The following is a 21,362-nucleotide window of genomic DNA, read 5'->3' as shown; positions in this document are numbered from 1 at the left end:
CCACATTCATTTGCATTTGGCTACATTGATCAGCACAGTCTGAGTCGACACAAAGCTTCATCTCTGAAGACTTCAGAAATTTAAAGAGCTATGTTCTCTTTCATTAGTCCTTCGTATTTCAGTTGAGTAATTAATTCACTAAATATTTGTGGCTTTACTAGTTGCTGGATTGAGGAGTTCTCAAACTTTAATGTTCTTAATAAGAATCACGGGGGAGCCTATTACAAATGCAAATTTCTTGGTTCACAAACACCAGATATTTGAACACTGTAAGACTAAGTGAGCGCCCCAAAGTCAGTATTTTAATAAGTATCCCATGGGACTCCAATGCAGTCAGTCCCAGGACTCTACCTTGAAAATCTCTGAAAATTACCTGAGGTGTAAATCTTGATGTTCCTTGTCACTGGACTAAGCCACATCTTCATCAAAACTGTTTTCCCCAATTACAATCCCTCACGCTTACATTTTAACAATTAGCTATGTTATCTATAAGGTTTGCTGACTTCTTTATTGTGCTGGCTTCCCAGGTAGCGCAGTGGTAAAGAATCTGCCTGCCAACGCAGGAGACACAAGAGATGCAGGTTTGATCTCTGGGTCCAGAAGATCCCCTGGAGTAGGAAGTGGCAACCCACTCTGGAATTCTTGCCTGGAAAAGTCTCGTGGATAGAGGAGCCTGATGGGCTACAGTCCATGGGGTCATGAAGAGTCAGACACAACTGAGCGTGCACATATTACTACTACTACTTTATCATATCCCTCATATGCAAATTGTGACAAATATAGTGTCAACCCTTCCCAACTCACCTTAGCCTCAGTAATTTACCCATACCACCCTCCTGCACAACAAATGATAAACTTCATTCTAAAACACTGAGGATTGTATTAATTAAATATTCTATACAAGATAGGAAAATAATAGAGAAAGTAACATATGAAAATATTCTTCTTATGTATTTTTGAGGATTCAGCGTTGATAAAGGCAGAATATGGAAAACAGTGGAGTAACTCCAATAATGAGTTGAGAAGACCTATTCCACCACCAATGAAGCAAACTTCCACATTATATTGAAGCAGGCTTCTAATTAACATTCCTGACTGTGAATTTGGGTGACTAACCATCCCAGTTTGCTCAGAGCTCCTATAGCACTGAAAGCTACATGCCTCAGAAAACCTTTCAGTTTCAGATTAGTGGGGTTAGTTACCCTACTTCATGCCTCACTGTTTAGGCATTAATTTTTTAAAGTCCCTGGGAAAATGTTTATAATAGCCTATCAAAAGAAAAAAAAAAAAACAAGATTTTATTTAGAAATTATTCATAAAAATTCCCTTATATTTTAAAAAGAATCCATGCTGAATTCTATTTCGACTCAACAAATTATTCAAAAGCTATCTCTAAAAGAGAAAAAAAATCACAATTAAGAAACAATAAATGTCAAACAAATACATAACCATAGAAGTTACTTGGAGGGTACTTTGAGATTTCCAAAACATATACATCCATGGGTCTCATGTGGCAAGATAAGTCTTCTGAAACACCACTTACCTTAAAAGGCAACTGCAACCTGGGAAGGAATAGGGAAACCAGAAAATAAACAAGACATCCCTGATTTAGGTCCTGAATACAAAAGGGACAAGGAGCCCACAGGCTAATGATTCAGTACTTTCAATGAGGAAGGATGAATAAAATTTCCAGTAGTCAAGAGGGAGCTACATCATTTGCAGTAACACTAGGGGTTTGCTGAACACTATCTTTGGAAGGATCATTAAAGTGTAACTATTAATTACCACCAATAAAGCTAAATATTATAGACTCATTCACAGAGGAAAATTGTAGGCACATCTCAATTATTCACAAGTTGAGCTTCTGCTCTGTGATTTTTTTCATTAGAAAATTTCCAACTGTTTTTCACTAGTAAGGAGAAGTCAGTGGCTTCTTCATGCTGTTTGATTTATTTTTCTCAATTTATCTTATTGTTTCTCTGTCTCAGCTTCTTCTAAATAGCCAGAGGAACTTCAGTGGGAAAGATCCTGGAGCTGATTTTTCCCATTCGTGTTTAATCATAAGTAACAACTTTGGAACCAGAGGCCTTTTTCATTACTTTCAACAGTTATATAGTTGTCTGAGTCAGACAATTTCAGGCAGGAACCAATTATCTCTGGTCTGGCCTATTGTAACAGCTAATGACTGGTCTGCCTCTGGTTTCAGCCCCACTCAATCCATCCTCCACCTGCAGCCAGAGGGATCTTTCGATCCCGCAAATGGGATTGTGGCATTCTCCTGCTTCAAATCCCTGGAGGGCTTTACTACTTGTAGAATGAGGTTCAAATCACGGATCAGGGATAGGCTCATCTCCAGGCAATCCCCCTCCACCTGTCCTGTATCCGGACCACATAAAACGATTTGATTCTAACAAAATGAATTCTCATTTGCTGTTCCTTGGGCTGGAATGTCCAGCTGTCCTTACCCTCCTTATGACCTTCTGCTTCACCTTCCTGTCTCAACCCATGCTGTGTCCCCTAGGGGGCTTTCTCAGACTGTTTAAGAACAAATCCATCAGGAACCACTACTCTTGGCCTATACTATAGCATGACATACATCTGTTTGAGCACACATTGCTAATAGTCAATTTCGTTCAACTTCTTTCTCCCTTTGGACTGTGGGCTTCCTCCTTTATCACCTTTGTAATATCTTACACCTACCATAGGGGATCCCCAGGTGGCTCAGTGGTAAAGAATCTGCCTGCCAATGCAGGAGGTACAGGAGACTCAGGTTCGATCTCGGGGTCAGGAAAATCCCCTGGGGGAGGAAATGGCAACTCGCTCCAGTATTCTTGCCTGGAGAACTCCAAGGACAGAGGAGCCTGGTGGACTACAGTCCATGGGGTCACAAAGAGCAGGCATGAACGTACACCTACCATAACATGAATCATCAACAAGGATTTGTTGATTAATTTCCTATAAGAAAATAATGTGTGACTCAGAAAGCAAGCTTATAAATAGAGAGCAACTCTATTAAAATCAGTTAAAAATAACAAAAAACAGATTAGAAGTGTTTATTGGTATCTACTACTTTTTGCAATCAATGATATACAATTTGTGATATAAAAAATATAGCCTCAAAACAAAGTCCTTAATCAATCTTGGCAGTTTACAGTTTATCTCGAGATATTAATAAAGCACATGGGAGATGAATGTGAAAAATACATACATGTATATATAATAAAGAAATTATTTTGATAATAGTATACAGACTACTAGGGGTAGAGTTTTTCAAAATAATGTTCTAATTATATAAGCAATTTATACATACAATAAATTGCAAGCAAAATGAGCAACAGTATCTGAGAATTCCTGGAATAAAATTCATAGTCAATAAATACCATAATTTCAACCTTGCTAGTAATCAATTAGAATAAAATGATGTCAAATTGGCAAAAATAAAACTGATTATAATATCCATTATTGGCAAGGGTATGAAGAAATGGGAACCTTCATATCCAGATGTAAATTGGTGTCAACTTTCTATATAGCAACCCTGAAATAGATGTTAAAAACAAATAAATACATATGTTCCTTTACCCAGGAATTTCATCTCTAAGAATTAATATAAAATAGTAAAGTTGTAATAAATTAAATCTATGGCCTATAAGGGTCTTTATCTCAATAAAAAGGAAATGGCTAAAAATTCCAGAGTAGGAGACAGATAATAAAAATTCAAATACATACAACTGGCATACAATAAAGTCATTAAGATGAAGGGTGTAGAACCCTAATTTGACATGCTGCTGCTGCTGCTGCTGTCCAACTCTGTGCGACCCCATAGACGACAGCCCACTAGGCCCTGCCTTCCCTGGGATTCTCCAAGTAAGAACACTAGAGTGGGTTGCCATTTCCTTCTCCAATGCATGAAAGTGAAAAGTGAAAGTGAAGTCGCTCAGCCGTGTACAACTTTTCACGACCCCATGGACTGCAGCCTACCAGGCTCCTCCGTCCATGAGATGTTCCAGGCAAGAGTACTGGAGTGGGTTGCCATTGCCTTCTCCGTAATTTGACAGGAGAGATGTTAAACACATATTATACAATAAAGAACGTTATAAAACAGCACATGTTTAATAACAATATATCTGAATATGGACACTTGAAAGGTCAATGACCTATACATTAACTGTACAGTAGCTGAAAATAAGACTAAAGTCTTTATTTTGCATATTTGTATTTTTAATTTTTTTCCTATAATAAGAATGCATTTAACAGCCCTTTCATAGTAAAAAATAAAACAGCATTTTAAATGAGTTATTAAAGGAAAGCACATGGACTATAGAGTCCAGGGAAAACTAAACAAATATGGCAGTTCTCATACCATGTAAGAGAAGAGAGAAATGCTGTCCTAGGTAATGAAAACGGTATTATCGCAGACATAGGAGCAAAAGGGAGCATCAGTGTATGGACATTACAGGAAGCAGAGCAGCCTAATTTTCTCAGGAAGGAACCCATGCACTTTGATTGGCAGTCATTAGGGCTTTTTGAGGACAGGTTTATTATGATAGTGTTGAAGCAAATTCACCAAGCAACCATTCAATGCACAGTCTCCATGTAAGCAAATACTAAATCCATTCCTGAGACAACTACTGTGATTTAGAAGTGAACTTAAAGAGGAAGAGTTGAATTAAGAAACATCACTAACAGAGAGCAGAAGCCAGTTACCGGCTCTCTCGGAGCACTTACAACTGCTGAAGCTCTATCCAGAATCCCTTTCAAAGAAAAAGGATTTGCTTTACTCAAGGTACTGTGTTTGGGCTTAAAAGTCATCTTCTCATTGCAGCCTACCCTGACTTCCCTACAACTCTAATCCCTCTTGCCTTGTTTTCTTATTTTTTTTTCCATAGCATTTATTTTCTAACATTCTAAATGAGGCACTTCTTCATTTTATTGTCTCATTTCCACATGTGATTATAACAGGAATTGTGTTTTGTTAACTAACATGTCCCCAAAGTCTAGAATACTGTTTAGCCTGTAACAGGTATTCAATAGATATTTGTGAAATGATTTAATTTGATAATTTTTAAAAAGGAAGAAAGGGGAAGAGATCTTGGATAAAACAGTCATGATTAAAAGGGACAAACTTTCCAGATGAGGATGTAATTTGAGGATAAGATGATTACTTGGTATTTAGACAAGTTGACTCTGAATCAAAAAAGTGACATCTGAGTAGAAGAATGTCCTGGAAATTGATGGCATATATAAGGCTGATGAGAGACTTCATGGGGCTTCCCTGGTGGCTCAGGGGTTAAAGCATCTGCCTGCAATATGGGAGACCTGGGTTTGATCCCTGGGTCGGGAAGATCCCCTGGAGAAGGAAATGGCAACCCACTCCAGTATTCTTGCCTGGAGAATCCCATGGACAGAGGAGCCTGGTGGGCTACAGTCCACAGGGTCACAAAGAGTCGGACACAACTGAATGAGAGACTTCATAGTAGAAGTTTAGTCGCTAAGTCGTGTCCGACTCTTGCGACCCTATGAACTGTAGCTTCCCAGGCTCCTCTGTCCATGGGATTCTCCAGGCAAGAATACTGGAGTGGGTTGCCATTTCCTTCTCATAGCTGGAGATAAGAGAAATAACAGACTTGAAAGTACTTTGTGGATTCATTAAAAAAAAAAAATCAAGTAGTTTGATTCAAAAGGAAAGGAGGGAAGGGCAGCGATCCAGGAAAAAATTATAGGGAGAGGCAGTCATACAGGTTATAAGGAACAACTGGAAAATAAGAATTAGAAGAAACAAAAAAGAAGGAGAGAGAGAATGTGGTGTCTCTGAATTCCAGAAAGAACCTTGAGTATAAAGGAATAAATAATTGGATTATGTTTTTTCATGAAGAACACCCTGGAACACATTTGAGAGAAATGAGAGTCAGTTATTTTAAGTATTAGGTATGATAAGTATTGGCATTTGAGTCACAGATAATAAACATAATGATAAAGGAGATGGTTTTGAAGAGGAATAAAGATATTTTACTCACAGACACCAGCAAAGAAAAAGAGAAGATAGTTATGAGAAACGGACAAAGAGGGCAAAAAAAAAAAGTATCAAAATTGAAGCATCACATTCTTTTTGATAGACTAGGTGGAAAGATGGTACGCTAAGGCACAGGACAGCTGGGACTAGGGGCATGGAAAGAGAGAAAAGGGCTAAAATAGATCCCATGGGGACAGAGCCTGGGAGTGCAGAAAAGACAATTAAGAAGACTGCCAAATAGCAGCGGAGAGCAGATTGAAGTTTGAAAGCATCGAGTTCTAATGAGCCAAATCTGCAATGCTGTTTGCCGCTAGCAGTGCTCTCCCTCCTGGGAGAAGCAGCAAAGAGAGCAAGAGTTGGAGGTAACCTATGTTTAGAAATTTGCTGTGTGAGCCAAGAAGCAGAGGTTATTCATGAAGAGGTGGATGTTCTGTTCCTTGAAGTGAAAGACCAGCTCATTAGAAATAAGCAAGGCAGCATCCCTGAACCTGATCACTGAGGAGTATTTCCAAGGAGGTGGGGAAAGTAATTATTTGTGAGTCTTGAGCTGGAAGCTGAGACTCAAGGAAATGAGAAAGCTTCTAATTTTCCACCCCCCTCCTCATCACCACCACCACTCCCACTGTGACTACAGGAAAGAAAGAGGCAAAAACCAAATGACATCAGAAGATCCTCATCAGAGGATTGCAGCCAAGTGAGCAATGGTGTGCCTGTGCTGGGGGGTAAAGGCTGTAAGTTTAGTACTATTAATACAAAAACTGTCAAAAGTTTAATACATTCCCTAGGCATTGGGGTCACTTGTTTTTAAGTAAACTGCATGCAATCCAGTTTATATGAAAAAAAGCTTTTTGTCAGTTATATAGAGTTTGAGATTACTAAATTACTACTCTTAGCATTTCAATGCAGGCTTTGATTTTGAATCAAATCCCAGCACTTGCTGGAGCAATGCAATATAATCCTCTGTCATGTAGAGGTGCCCCCCCACCTCTCTGACTTCTCACCCCACACTCTACATTGCTCACTCTATCCTAACCATCCACCTCCTTCTTTTAGTTCCTGGAATCAGTTAGGTTGGTTCCCAACTCAGGATCCTTGTACCAGTTGCTTCTCAGCTCTGTTGTGCTCTCCTCCAGACAGACCTAGAAGATCCTTCTTGACAGGCAAGTCTCCACTTTGGTATCTCCTTCTCAGAGAGACCTTTCCTGACTGTCAACCTAAGCCTGGGAAGCATGCTTTATATTGCCAGAATTTCAAATATTTTCCAAGTACAGAGCATGTATTCATATATTTATCTAGTGAATGAATGAGTGATTTAAAAAAATCTTAGTGGTTTAACGTTAAGTATGATGAAAGTTACATTGAGTAAAGTCACAAGCCTGTGAAACAAACAAACAAACAAAAAAAACACTGGAGCTAAAATGGTATTACTGATGTTCAAAACATCCCCAAAGATCATATTTGCCTTATTCTAAGCAAATAACTATTATGAGAAAGTATTATGAATGAAAGGATAAAGGAGGAAACATCCTGAAAAATGAATCTAAATAAGCCTCAGTATAATTTTAAATGATCATATGGACATAAGAATGTTTATGATATTTTTACCAGACTCAGGAAGGTCTGAGAATATAGACAGATTTTACAGAGTTTGAACAGTACATGATTTAATTAGTTAGAGCATATACACAAACAAAATAAAGTTTCCATGAAATAACATGTATAAATTATGAGTAATGTTTTGCTGTTTTTCTTGCTATACTGGATCTAGAAAACAGGCTTAGTTAAGAGGTTAAGAGGAGGTAGACTTTATTCTTTTCTCCATGAAAGGCGATCTCTAAATAAGAAATTCAGTTTCCAGTCAAGTTTCCACATTTTCTGTGGAAAGTACTCTCTGCCAGTTCATTATTTTTAAAAAAAAGGAGAAGAGAGAAATTGTTTAAATGAAATCTACAGTCCTCATGAATAATTTAATGTTACAAAACTCCAAATTACTTTATGTTGAATATCATTTACTAACCATGATCCTCTGAAATCTGATGGAGACACTTCAGTCAAGAACACATACGAGTATTTTAAAAACAGTCCGCTTCAGTATTCCCTTAAGATGCCCATGTAGAAGGCAAAATTTGAAAGAACTAATGAATAAGGAAGGCTCGGACAAATCCAAGTTGAGAGACATTCTATTAAATACCTGGCCTTTACACTTCAAGTACATCAAGGTCAAGAACACAAAGTAAGGTTGAGGAACTATTCCATCTTGAGACTGAGAAGACAAGTAAACAAAGAAGGGCGTAATCCTTAAATTGATGTTGAACCAGGAAAAAATAGCCATGATGGAAATTACGAGAACAACTGAAGGTAGCCTATGAACTAAGTAATAGTACTGTATCATTGTCTAATATTCTGATTTTTTTCTTAATTATATTGTGATTTTGTAGAAGAATTTTCTCATTCCTAAGAGATACACACTAACTAGAGATAAGTAGGGAAAAATGGATGAATGGATAGATAGGTAGACAGAAATCACTACTGAAATGTTTCTGAGACCGTCAAGTGAAACAGAAACTTCACTGTGGCAGTGATTAGAATAATAAGCAATTAATAAATAAAAACCAGCTGTGTCAAAAGTAGAACCATATGCTATAAAAACAAATCAATAAAAACCATCTGCTGTTTAAGCGCTAACAATATATTATTACTTCAATAAATGAGGAGAATAAAACTTAAATTTAAAGATTTCTTGAACTAGAAGCTTTTACAGATTGGTTTCATCATTTATCAATATATTTTTTAAAATATACTATCACATGATTTCAATTGTAAGTTAAAAATCTAGAGAATTTAAACCATAAAATTGTCCACAGAAATCAAATTCCAGATAAAGATTGATGAATTAAGTCTTTACTCATTGTCCTCCAAACCTTAAATTTTAAAGTGAAGCACTAATGTTAACAAAATAATAGTAATACAACAAGTAGCTTCAAGGTGATTATTATATCTTTCTCCTTTCAGAGAGAAAAAAAGAAGTTTATAGAGATTAAGTATCTTGCTGACATTTCAAATATGTATTATCTAGCAGATGTATAATATTACAATGGCTTGCCTCCCCCTGCTCCTTAGACAAAGCTTTATGTCAAGGTGGGAGATTCTTTCCTTTTGTAACATCTACCTTGACATAAGGCTTGAATGCATCTATGTTATTGCCAATGTTATTAAAACTTTCAGTGCTATAGTTTATACATAATAACTAGCACTTTAAAATGACTAAAATGATATTGCCAGAAAAAAAGGAAAGTGAAAATATTTCTGCTTTCTCACTATTTGTAGCAAGGATAAAACTCAAGATAGACAGACTGATAGATATAACTATGTAGATATTCCATTGTTAGTCTCAAGCATCCAGCAGATTGCGAACCAACTGGCAATGCTTAGGTCCCAAATAATATACTCTGATTTACTGTTATTTTTCTTTTGCCAACCTTGTTCTCCTCAGAGAGTAGCAAATTGTGAGTATTCGCAGCATTACCAACATTGCATCTTAAAGAATAACATACAGCACATAGCTAGCTATAGCAAAGCAGAAAAGGAAGAAATTTTCTTTTTAAATATTTTTTTGTCAAGGTTCAGCTGGGGAAATCTACTGACCTACTTTGAAATTAAAATGCTGCTTTAGCACACGCGCACACACACATACACATGTACACACAGGGAATTTTCCACTGAGGTTGCACTTAGTAGCATATCAAAGCTCTATCAGTGACACCCAAATCACCATCCCTAAGGCAAGAATATGCCTGCTGAGTTCAGGCTGCTCACTAATTGCCCTGAATTTATTTTAACCTTAAACCTTTTAAAAAATATGATTATAGGAAATCCAACTCCACAATTAAACTAGAACATCATAATCATTTCCAGGAGTCATCTCAGTTCCCTTTTTTGTCTTGCAGTAAGTATTTCTGAGTTAACATTGCACATGCAATCATCACAACAATAAATCTTCATTTTCAAAGCAGTATCAACTGAACGTTACAAAGAATAACAGACAAATCATTACTTCCATTATTGCAAGCTGAGACATTTAGCCCAATCTATGAGAGGTATTATGCATGTAATACAAAGTTATTATGGAATAAAGAAATTTGATGGCATAGCTATGTTTTTACTCACCAGTTGTTTCCACAATGCCTTCTAGGATGACGACAATCTCGAACTGTTCACTTTGCATGCTTCGCTGAGATAGGTCATAAAAGGGGCTTTTGGCATCGATCACGTGGCAAATCGTGAGGGGGGAAACAAGAAAAAGTTGATCTGCCCCTGTACTAAAACCTACATCCAGTTCAAGTTGATCAAGGGGAAGGAACTCACCCTCAGGTGTCTGCCGAGACTAGACAAGCACACAGAAAAAGAGAAGAAATCACCACTTGTACTGAAATTTGCAAGGAAGCCCAACAGTAATTTACATTATTGCCAACATTCTGCACTATCAATCATCTGCAACAAAATCCAAACAAATCATTATGCGGCTATGTTCTAGCAAATGGGCCGAAATCCCACATAACTCATGTGGAACATACATGCATTATTTATAATATACGACTTACTATAATTACCAGTCCCTAACTCATGAGCTTTGGAGAAACGCCTGGTCCAACAATGGCTGTTAACACAAACTGTGGAACTAACTGTACATGTGCTATGGCTTGACATAAATCACTAAATGATAACACACTGCATGCCAGATGTTTCTTCCTCTCAAAGCATATAAGTAGGCAATTCTTATGGAGTTAGTTAAAGATAAAAGGTTGATCATAATTTAAAAACAGATTTACTGCATTATTACAAAACAAGCATAATAATTTATTTTTCCAGGACATTTGAAAAGTAATAAATAGATATAAACTAGAATAGTGAAGATGTTATCATATTAAATAATGTTATGTACACAACAGCTCACATAATAAAAATAAAAGCAGATGCTGTTAACTAGTGGTTTTCGAACTACTACTAAATAACTGCATTAAAGTTGTTCATTTCTCTACCTATTTAACGAATTGTAAAAATAGTGAAAATTTATGCTCAAATGAATCTAAGTCAAAATGTAGTTTAAAATATCTATATTAGACAAACTTGTAGCTTACTAAAATTTTTATAAGACAGTGGCATTCAATAAAAATCACTGAAAAGGTTAATTCAACAAACTGCTTACATGGTGAAAAAAAAGTATACACATGATTATAAACAATTAGCAAGCCATGAAAATAAACTTAATTCCCTTTTCTATTCATTTTCCATATCTGGTCTTTGCATATTCGTATTCCTTATCTTACTTACAAAGACCACAAAAGCAAATATTTAGGTTTACATGCTGATGCTGGTAAAATAAAAGCTGGGTTAAGCAGTTGCATACAGAAAAATCAGGGTGGAGGGAGGCTTGCTGCTGGTCAAATGGGGTTTGGAAGAATCCAATATATTTTAAGAGACTCTTTGCAAAGCTGATTTAATAAACAAAACAGACTCCATAACACTGATCTGTCCAATGAATCAGTAGATTGAAGACAGAGTCTTTACTCTTAGAGTTCCAGAAAAGACAGAGGTTTTGTAAATGAGCTTGAAAACACTGAGAACTATGGTATATAGTGAGCTGCCCTCCACAGCAAAATAGAACCAAGACTTTAAAGTTGGTGACAAATTGTTACAGCAGCAATTGCAGATTCTTAAAAACAAAGCTACTCAGTTAATGAAGCTACTTTGTAATTAGTGATACTCAGGAATTTTGAGTAGGAAAAACATCCAATGAAAAGACAGAGACTATTTTTCTTCTCTGCCCTAGGAGTAGTTGATTAAATTTTTAAAAAGAAGAAGAAAATGATTACTGACAAGGGAAAAAAAAAACAAACAGAAAAACCTGATGGTGCAAAAATAAAAACAGCAGCTCTAACAACCAATGTTGGAGAAAACTAATCATTTCTAAGCCAGCAGAACTTTGCAAGTATACAGTTGTATAGTTATATTGATTATGTAGCAAAATAAAAGCTAAATACAAAGCAAAAATAAAAGCAAAAATCCTGGGTCATTGTTCTCCCACCTACTAAGAAACAGGTGCTATATAAACACAAGGTGGTATTCTGACATTTCTAGTTAATATCAGAATTTAGGTCATTTTACCAACTATTCTAAGCTCCGCTTTTCCTGCAGGAAATAAAAATATTCACAAATATAATTTTAAGCTCACTTTCCTATTCATTTTAAAATAATTTCCCCCAAAGAACATATATTTTTCTTACTTTTATATAATACACCAAGACTGAAATTCATCTCCCTCATTCTTATATTTGTTATTTATACATGTGCCTCATTCTCAGAGTAAGCTATTAGCTTCATATTCTCTGCTCATTCTACAACCCATGAAAAGAAGTGGCCTAGAAACAGACTGGCTATCAGGAAAATGCCAACCTAGAACAAGAAATAGCTTATTTTTAGCAAGGCAGTTAATTCATATATAGGTAATTTACACTTAAATATGCATGAATCTATTTCATTCAGACTCCACATTATCTTCTGATTTTAAAAATGTGTTCCATATACTCGAAATTATGCCTATACCCTCCTCCAAATGCTTTATATCCTAAGTCTTGGCAGAAACAAAATTAACAACTGCATTTATTTTGTGATACTATAGGGAAAATAATACTTCATTTCACTGAATAAAGTTTTTCACAATTACATCTTTTTTAGATAAGTGAAATTCTCTACACATTCATTGGACATTATTTCCCAGTGGGTAAACCTAAACCTTTATTTAAATGACTCTGCAGTACTACATATATCCACAATTTTATCTTTCAAGTCTTCTTCCATTTTGTTTGGTTAAGAGATATTTCAACTATCAATATGCTTACCTCACTAATTTCTGTTTGCTTCTGTGACTCTGTAGTAGACTGGGAAGCCTATTAATCACTGTGAATTAAAAGGAAAGCTTTTCTACTTAAAGATTGGGAAGAGATTGGCAGGTGCTTGTAGAACTGGAATTGTTTGAAGTCAGAGCTCCTGGCAAGAGCAAGGTTATCTTATCAACGCTCAGCCAAATACAATATTCCAGAAACTAATATATGCCTACCAAATATATCTTTAGAAGCAGGCACATTCTATTCTAGGCTTACAAGAATTATAATCCAGGATTTTCTAATTCTGGTGCAATTCTAGAGATTTTCTGGAGCAAGGGGGGAAAAAAGCCTATGATAGTTTTAAGTTTCTCAACTTGTATAACTGGAGTTTGAGAACTTTTCCTCAAGGAATTGTAATACATACATGACAAACACAAAGAAAAAAGAGGATTTATGTATATGCCTTTATAAAATTAAACTGTGATCTGTACCTTGAGTATGTAATAAATCAGTAGCAATAATATTTCATCTATTTCTAATAATCTTATTTATATAACAATTACTGCATTTCACTCAGAAATGTTGATAATAGGCAGAAAAAATTTAGAGAAAAACCTATTTAACCTTAATTTATTATGTTATCTTAAGAATTTTGATAAAAGAAGAATCTTTCATTAGTAAAGCAGTTTGCACCTAGTCTATGTTGTATCTTTTAGCTCTATAAATTATACCTCCTAATTCCAAAGGGAACACAGAATCATGATCATTTTTACATAAAAATATGTAAAGAGATACAGTCAAAATCAAAAAATTAATTCAAAATACCTGCTAAAGGTTAAGATTAATGTGGTAAATTATTAAAATTTCTGAGGTTGACTTTACTTGATGAAATAATCACTTAAGAGTCTTGAAACTATTGGATGAATAAGTGGGGGAAAGGTGGAATGAAAAACAGCTCATGGAAAATTAGTTAATTCTTTAAAATTTAGAACATAATTTGAAAACACTAGGACCTCAGAATGACTTCCATGTAACTTTTATTTTCAGTTGTATAGAATAACTTTTCGAAAGGAAATAAAGATCTCTTTGAAATTTTAAAGCTTTTCTGGCTGGTTGCATATAGAAAATTCTGGGAATTAAGAGAAAAATCAAGGAAATCTAAGGCATAAAGTTTGTTTAAATTTATTGTCCAAATAAATTATAAGTAGAATATCATAGATATTTGAAATTATTTTATACAATTTAGATTTCAGCAATAAAGTTATTATTTGTAATAAAATATTATTATTGAAATATACTATTTCTGTTATATATCCTTCAGTTAGAAGTCACATGGATTTACATCTAGAACTTAGGGTTTGTGACTCATTTTATAGTCACAAGTACTAATTTCAAAGAAGCAGCTAATGTCAAATGACTTTGAACTCCCTTAGAGTCCAAAAAGGCCTGCAAGATAATCAATTACAAATTCTATAGGTGAAAAAAGAATCAAAAGTCATAGATGCTTGGAAGGGATTATCGTGGTCACGTACTTTACAAATATCTTTCTTATTATAGTGAAAGACTGCTGAGTACATATCCAAAGACACACACACATACACACACAGTGCTCTGGGATACAGTTACAACTACCCTTGGCATAACCAGATCCACGTTTGTTCATTCCCCTTCTGGGAAATTTGTGGTCAGTTGACCACATTCATTCAACATGGACAAACTTCACCAACACAATCAATCTCTTTGCTCTCTTTCTCCCATCTCTCTAACCCATAACTGTGCTATAATTTTAACTGTTGTGACCTTTCCTAGCTCAGAATCAAGCAAGGGGAATCTGGGGAAAAAAGAAAAAAAACATTTAATCACTAACATCTGACATGTGAAATGCACCTTTATCATATTCTAAGACTTGATCTACGCCTCTACCACCTTTCACACGTCTCCATTGGAAAAGGCAATGAGGGCCAGTGGTTCAGAAAGGAAAAGAAAACAAAGCAGGTGAAGATGGAGAGGGTGGCTCTTCTTGCCTACCATCTCTCCCCTATTCTATCTGAAATTTCACTTCTCTTTAAATGGGCAATGTGTGTGTCTATGTGTATGTTGAATATATGCTGAAGTTAGAAAATTACACGCAATGACATCAGGGTACCATGTGGAATCTAAAATTAGGAAATGAGCCAAAAGCAGGTACAAAGATAAAGAACAACAACGTCTTGTGACTCAAAGCTGTTCCGGCAATGGTTTTGGGATCAGACCAAAATTAGAGTCAGGCAGAGGAAAGTATGGACCTAGAATTTCATCTGGATAAACTACAATTGTACATTTTTTACTCCTTAAGTTTGAAATCCCATCAATACTCAGGTGGAAAAAATATGACCAACATCAAACCTAAAATAAAGATTTTTTAATGCTAAGCCAATTATCCCATAAAAATATGTTCATTTTTGTGAAAAGAAAGTTAACTTAAAGAATGGAATGTAATTTATCTTGTAATAAATTTTTGTGAGGCTTTTATTCCATTCAAATGAAAGAACAGCTTTATAATTCCTTGGGGACTTTTTACGGAATTTATAATAATAACTGTGGATGGGATTTGTAACCCTACTTACACATTGTCCTCCTACTCACCAAACACCCTCAAATCCATCAAGTGTTTTTCCCTGCTTCTCTTCATTTGTTCTTACCTACTGCTGTGTATTTGTGGGTCTTTGTGCCCTTATTTCTGTTCATGCTGTATTCCCCTAAGCACAAGCCACCCTGTACTTTGCAGGAACCATATTAAAAATAAAAAACAAACAAAACAACATATTACTATTATTTAAAAGAAGAATAATTATAGTCTTTAAAAGGAACCCAAGTTCTATACCTATTACAGAATTATTGTACTTGTGTCAGAGAAAGCAAAGCTAGGCTAAATACGAACTTTACTTTTTTAATAAGACATAATAAACCCACCTAAAAAAACCTCACTGACATTAAGATCTAGCCCAAGAGTTCTGGGGTACTCAGTCCTAGACTCCTTGAATCTTTTTACTAGCCACATGTATAATGTTCAGGATAAGAGTGTTTTTTTTAATAGATATTCATTTGTGAATTATTTTATTTAAAAGAGATGACTAATAATCTCAAGATTAAAACTAAAGTGCAAACTGGCCAAGATCAACTGGGGAAAAGAGTCAGTCATATAAAATAGGGTCATATAGAGTCAAAAATCATAACGACATTTAAGTGCAAGGTATAGAATGAAGACAAACTAATAAATATATGGAAAAAAATCAGGAATTATATGGTCCAGGAATCACTGTGCTAAAAGATTAAGACATATGAAGAGAATGAAGAGCTTATTAGTTTTGCAGATTCAATTTTGTTTCTTATAGCATCTTCACTGGATCACAATCATATGAGGAAACCAGATAACATCCAATTTTGAGTATCCATATAAATGGAGAATAGAAAACATGACTATAAAAATAATATAAGTGATATATTAAAAGATAACTGGGAACCATTACTTTTCACTAACTGAGAGTTTAAGGGTTACATAGCTGACATCCTAGGAAAGAAAGATGATGACTATTTTCCATGAATAAAAATATGAAAAAATAAAATTATATTTCCATGAGAAAAAAATATCTTTACCACTTAATTTTAAATTATGTATCTAACAATAGTTGATTTTATGCTTACTTTATGTAAACAAGGTTTGACCGAGTATCTATACATGCACACACATATACAAATGTATACATGTAAGTATAATGGCTTCTTGACAGTAAGTGTGCAAGCTCTTACACGATGCATCAAAAAGTTTAAATCTTTCCCTATTAAGATGGAAGTCTAGGGCAGTCGACCATTAGTATTAGATTTGTGGGAAGGAGTGAGATTTCCAAATCCTTTTAATCCAACACTAAATTACAAGGTCCAAAGTATCAACCATTAGTCTCAACTCCCTAACTCAGGCATTTTTATTAAAATTTTAAACTGGATGTTATGTTAACTTAACACAACTGTGCCATTCATTAGTTCCTATATTTTAGATTTCTTAAAAAAGACAGCTAAAATAAACTGAAAATTCAAATAAAACATCAATATGGGGATGAAAAGAGAAAGACCACTCATCTTAAAAGAGCTTCCTATAGCTGTATTTATAATAATATTATAAATTTTAAAGAATAATTTCCAATTATATTCTAAAATTTTTATTTAATCTACTTTCATTTTTTCCTAAGTAAAAAAGGACTGATCACTCCAAGCATACAGTTGGAAGATCTATATTTAAATATCAAAATAAATTTCAGTATTTGCAAGCTCAGAAGATAGGAATAGAGTTGAAATAAAATTTGCTTTCATGTAAGTTAACAACAGTTAATAATTAAGCAGAAAAACTATAAAAAAAACTTCCATCAAGAAAGAGAACCCCCAAAAATGCATGAAAAACCTCACAGTGGTGAGGATTAGAAAGCCACATGAATGTTCTTACTGTCTTTGCAAGAATAGAAAGCGCTTTACAATCATCAAATAGAATTCTTACATTAATGTTTACAATAGGCTTTACTCAGCAAATAAGAAAACAGCAATAGAAAAAAATACAAATGAAATTAAATTAGGTAATAGGAAGAACTCATACAGACTATAATAACTATTGTTAAATATTAAGCTTTTGTTGCCTTAAAAATCTATGTATTTCTTTGTATTAAAGATACATAAATTTTACATTTAAAATCTCAAACATGGGTTAAGAAAAGAAACTGAAATGTGTAATAATATTTAATAAGATGTATAAGACTAACATCAAAATATTATTGCTTTAAGCTTTTGGTATAGCTTCACTTTAAAAATATAGTTGGCTGCTTTGGGTCACTTCATCTCAGTCCCTAAGAGAAAATAAGAGTCATTTACTAAAGGCAAATCTTCCCTCTAATTTTGCTGAATGTTATCATTTTCCCAATAAAACATGGCTCCTTTTTAATGAAGTCTAAGGAAATGACAAGAACTCTGAGAATTCATTTTAGTCACCATGGCTACTGGACAAATCAACTTCAAGCAAACTACAGTAAGCGACTGGATGAAGAGTTGCCACTCATCAACCCTCTCCCTTCACAAAAAAATCAGGACAGAATTTCATCATAATTTTGTTTAGATATAAACTGATGCCACATGCCAATCAATTTTACTTTTAACCCTGACATGTTCCCAACATATCAAAAGTAAAGAATTTTAATAGTATACATATTGTTTTAATTAGATGTTTTTAATCACCTTGTGTTAATATAGCACCTTGCTCCAAATTTTCCAACACTAGAAAACTATTTTTTTAATAAAGACACTTCTTACAGTACATGCGCTACATGGTCTCATGCAGAAAAATCACTATCAGCGTCCTGAATCACTAGAGACCCAGGGCTTTAGATTCACTATAACTTTGTAAAAAGCAAAAACATAACCAAAACATGCTATGTATATTAATTCTATTTATTTCTGACTTCTGATCAATCTAAAAACATCTAAATATGTTTCCTTAAAAAGATATGATTTAATAAATTATTTATATGTTTGAAACACTAGAGAATAGCAATAACTGACCTTTAAGGTCTAATTTTTAATTTCTAGTAGATCAATCAATATGGTAAACTATTCTTCAGTAAGAATCTCAAAGTGACACACAAACATGGCTTCCACGAGAGACTTTTGCAATATATTTACAAAATGTGCCCAGTACACCTAACCTAAAAAAGAGGCTATGTATCTTGTTCTATACATAGAAACAGGCACATACAACAAACATGTCTACAGCATGTTTAGCCTGATCCAAATATCTCAGTTCAAACAGTGGTCCATAGCAGGATACACTAAGTTAAAATGTTTTAAAAATTACATGCAGCTCGTTGGAGTTTTATAAAGAATATGATCCACTCAAATTACACAATTATCTTAATTAACATATACATTGGAACTAGATTAAAAATTTTCCAGAAAGCTACACACAATTTGTTTATTTACTGTCTATAGCATAGGAAATATATGCATATGATGTGAAGTGACAGGACAACTGAGCTACTTTAATTTAACACAATCCTGAGCAAGATAGTCAAAATTGATTAGGGCAAGACCTTATAAATGAATGATAAAAATAACACAAGAGCCAAACTTTTTAAAAGCACGCAGTTCTACTTTAACTGCCATGTAAACTGAAGCTGTATAAAACCATATAGACCTGGGACATAGAATTGAAATTTCAAAGGTAAAATGTCAACCTAAAATTTTTATTAGTGCTAAAATTGTGAATGTGGCTATGGCTTTCTATGCAATGTCAGATAAATTGTTGAGATTGTATTGCAGTCATCTTTCTCAGTTTATGAACATTTGAAAACTAAGGAGAATCCTTCAAAAAGATGAACTATAAATAACACACAGAGAACTGGGCTTGTATCCCTCACTCTAATTGGGTTAGTGTGCAGAGTGGGCTTCTCTCCTTGTTTGTAGTGGTGCCCTCTAACGACTAGATGGACCTTGCTTTAAAAATCACTCCAGAAGCGATTTCTTTTTGCATTTACACGGCTGTTGGTAGGAAGTAATCTTCTTTAATAGGTACTAGGAAGTTTCAGGTGAAATCTGTAATCGACAAAGGCTTCATAGAAACAAGCAATTAAGAATAAAATTAAAGAGACTGCAGGAAAAGCACTCAGCTTGCACAGAGTACTTCTCTAGGATAATACTTAGTAAAAATAAAAATTGATAACAACCAGGTGTTACTTTTTTCACTTTATAAACTGCTTCTCCCATCTGTGTACTTGTTAAAAAGATAACCACAGAGTTATTGGGCCTGAAGCAATAATCCACTTGCTGGTACTACTAGGGAGGGGGAGGAGGAGGAAGAGAGAGAACTACAAATAAATAAATAAAGCCTTAGGTGAAAATTGAGGTAAGTTCAGCACCTTTTGTCTTCAGACTAAAAGCCTGTTCAGTTTTACTACTTCAAGTTTACTGGAATCGTGTACTGACAACAAATTCAAAGCTCTCTAAATAGGAAAAGAGCCAGGGTAGGAAGAACAGGGCATTCCTGTACCTCAGAAGTCCAGGAGCCAACACCACTCGGTAAGTGTTATTAGTCCTTCAGAAAGCAATACAAGTATGTCCGATGAATATAAATAAGAATAAAACAAACAACTGCAAGAGAATGGGTGGGAAAAGAACAGAACTGTCGATTGTACTCTGCCCCATCCTCCACCCCGAAAAAACAAGTTTGCCTGTAGCGTAAGACAGACTAGGAGCCTGAAGGTAGCTCTCTAGTGGGTTAATTCCCCCGAGCGTGGGGAATGGCGGCCGCCAGGTGGGGAGGGGGAGGACAGCACTTACTTTGAGCAGCTTACAGCGGATCTGCGCGGAGACCATGTGGCTGTTGCGCAGGTTGCCCACTCGGAACATGAGCGTGAGTTTCCCGTCCCTCATAGAGATCACCGCGTGCTCGCTAAACATCAGGGTCTCCGCGCGCTTCTTGGGCTGGGACATCTTGATGAACATACAGCCGATGAGGAAGGCGTCCACGATGGAGCCGAGAATGGACTGGAAGAGGAAGAGGATGATGCCCTCGGGGCACTTGTCGGTTATGTAGCGGTAGCCATAGCCGATGGTGGCCTCGGTCTCGATGAAGAAGAGGAAGGCCGAAGGGAAGTTATAGACATTGGCCACGCAGGGCGTGTAGTTGCCGACGTGGGCTTTGTTCAGGTCGCCCCGAGTGTAGGCGATCACCCACCACATGGACGCCATGAAGAGCCAGGCCACTGTATAGGTGAGGATGAAGATGAAGAGGTTCCAGCGCCACTTGAGGTCCACCAGGGTGGTAAAAAGGTCCGAGAGGTAGCGGCTCGTCTCACTGCCCAGGTTGCCGTGTTGGACATTGCACCGGCCGTTCTTGTCCACGAACCGCTGTCGCTTCTTCTTGGGCACAAGCTGCTGCTGCGGGCCCTGGCCCGGCCCCTGAGGCTGCAAGCCCGAGCCGCTGGACGAGGTGGTCACTACCTGGTAATCGTCCCCAAATTTCCTTCGGAGTGCAGACATAATACGGAGGGGCGAGCCAGATTCAAACGCGAAGCGAAGGCGCAGGAGCCGAGCGCTGCAAACCAGCACCAATAAGGAGGTGGGGGCGGGAGAGAAAGGGGGGACCAAAACCGGCGCGCCTGGGGTGGGGGGCGCACCCGGCGGTAGCTGCGGTCTCTGCCCCCCGCAGACGTCTCTCCTCCCCTGGGACGGAGGCTTTCTCTCCACGCTGAGTCTTAAAACCGAAAAAAGTGTTCTCCCACACTCAAGGCAGGAGGGCTGCGAGGACCACGAACCCAAGCGCGAATTCGCCACCAAGCTTTTCCAGGCTTCTCCTCTCTGCCCCCACCACCGGCATCCCGGGGGCCACCTCTCGCCTTCTCACAGCCCCCCTGACTATCCTGCCGCACTCCCAAACTGACTGCTTTAAAATT

The 21,362-nt window shown here is 36.2% G+C and overlaps 1 protein-coding gene across 1 annotated transcript in view; it reads right to left on the bottom strand.

The window, feature by feature from the left end:
* The window catches only part of KCNJ3 (potassium inwardly-rectifying channel, subfamily J, member 3), a 193,346-nt gene extending 172,351 nt beyond the window's left edge, over positions 1 to 20,995 (bottom strand). The window contains exons 1-2 of the mRNA XM_010840018.1: positions 20,248 to 20,995; positions 10,178 to 10,394 (exon numbers count right to left, since the gene is read on the bottom strand). Of these exons, the coding sequence (XP_010838320.1) occupies positions 10,178 to 10,394; positions 20,248 to 20,949 (919 nt within the window). The 5' untranslated portion in view covers positions 20,950 to 20,995. The remainder of the gene's footprint in view (positions 1 to 10,177; positions 10,395 to 20,247) is intronic.
* Between the last annotated feature and the right edge of the window lie 367 nt (positions 20,996 to 21,362).

Source organism: Bison bison, unplaced genomic scaffold, assembly GCF_000754665.1.
Source record: "Bison bison bison isolate TAMUID 2011002044 unplaced genomic scaffold, Bison_UMD1.0 scf7180017864139, whole genome shotgun sequence".
In the NCBI taxonomy this organism is placed as follows: Eukaryota; Metazoa; Chordata; class Mammalia; order Artiodactyla; family Bovidae; genus Bison; species Bison bison.
This window is presented reverse-complemented; position numbering and strand designations above follow the sequence as displayed.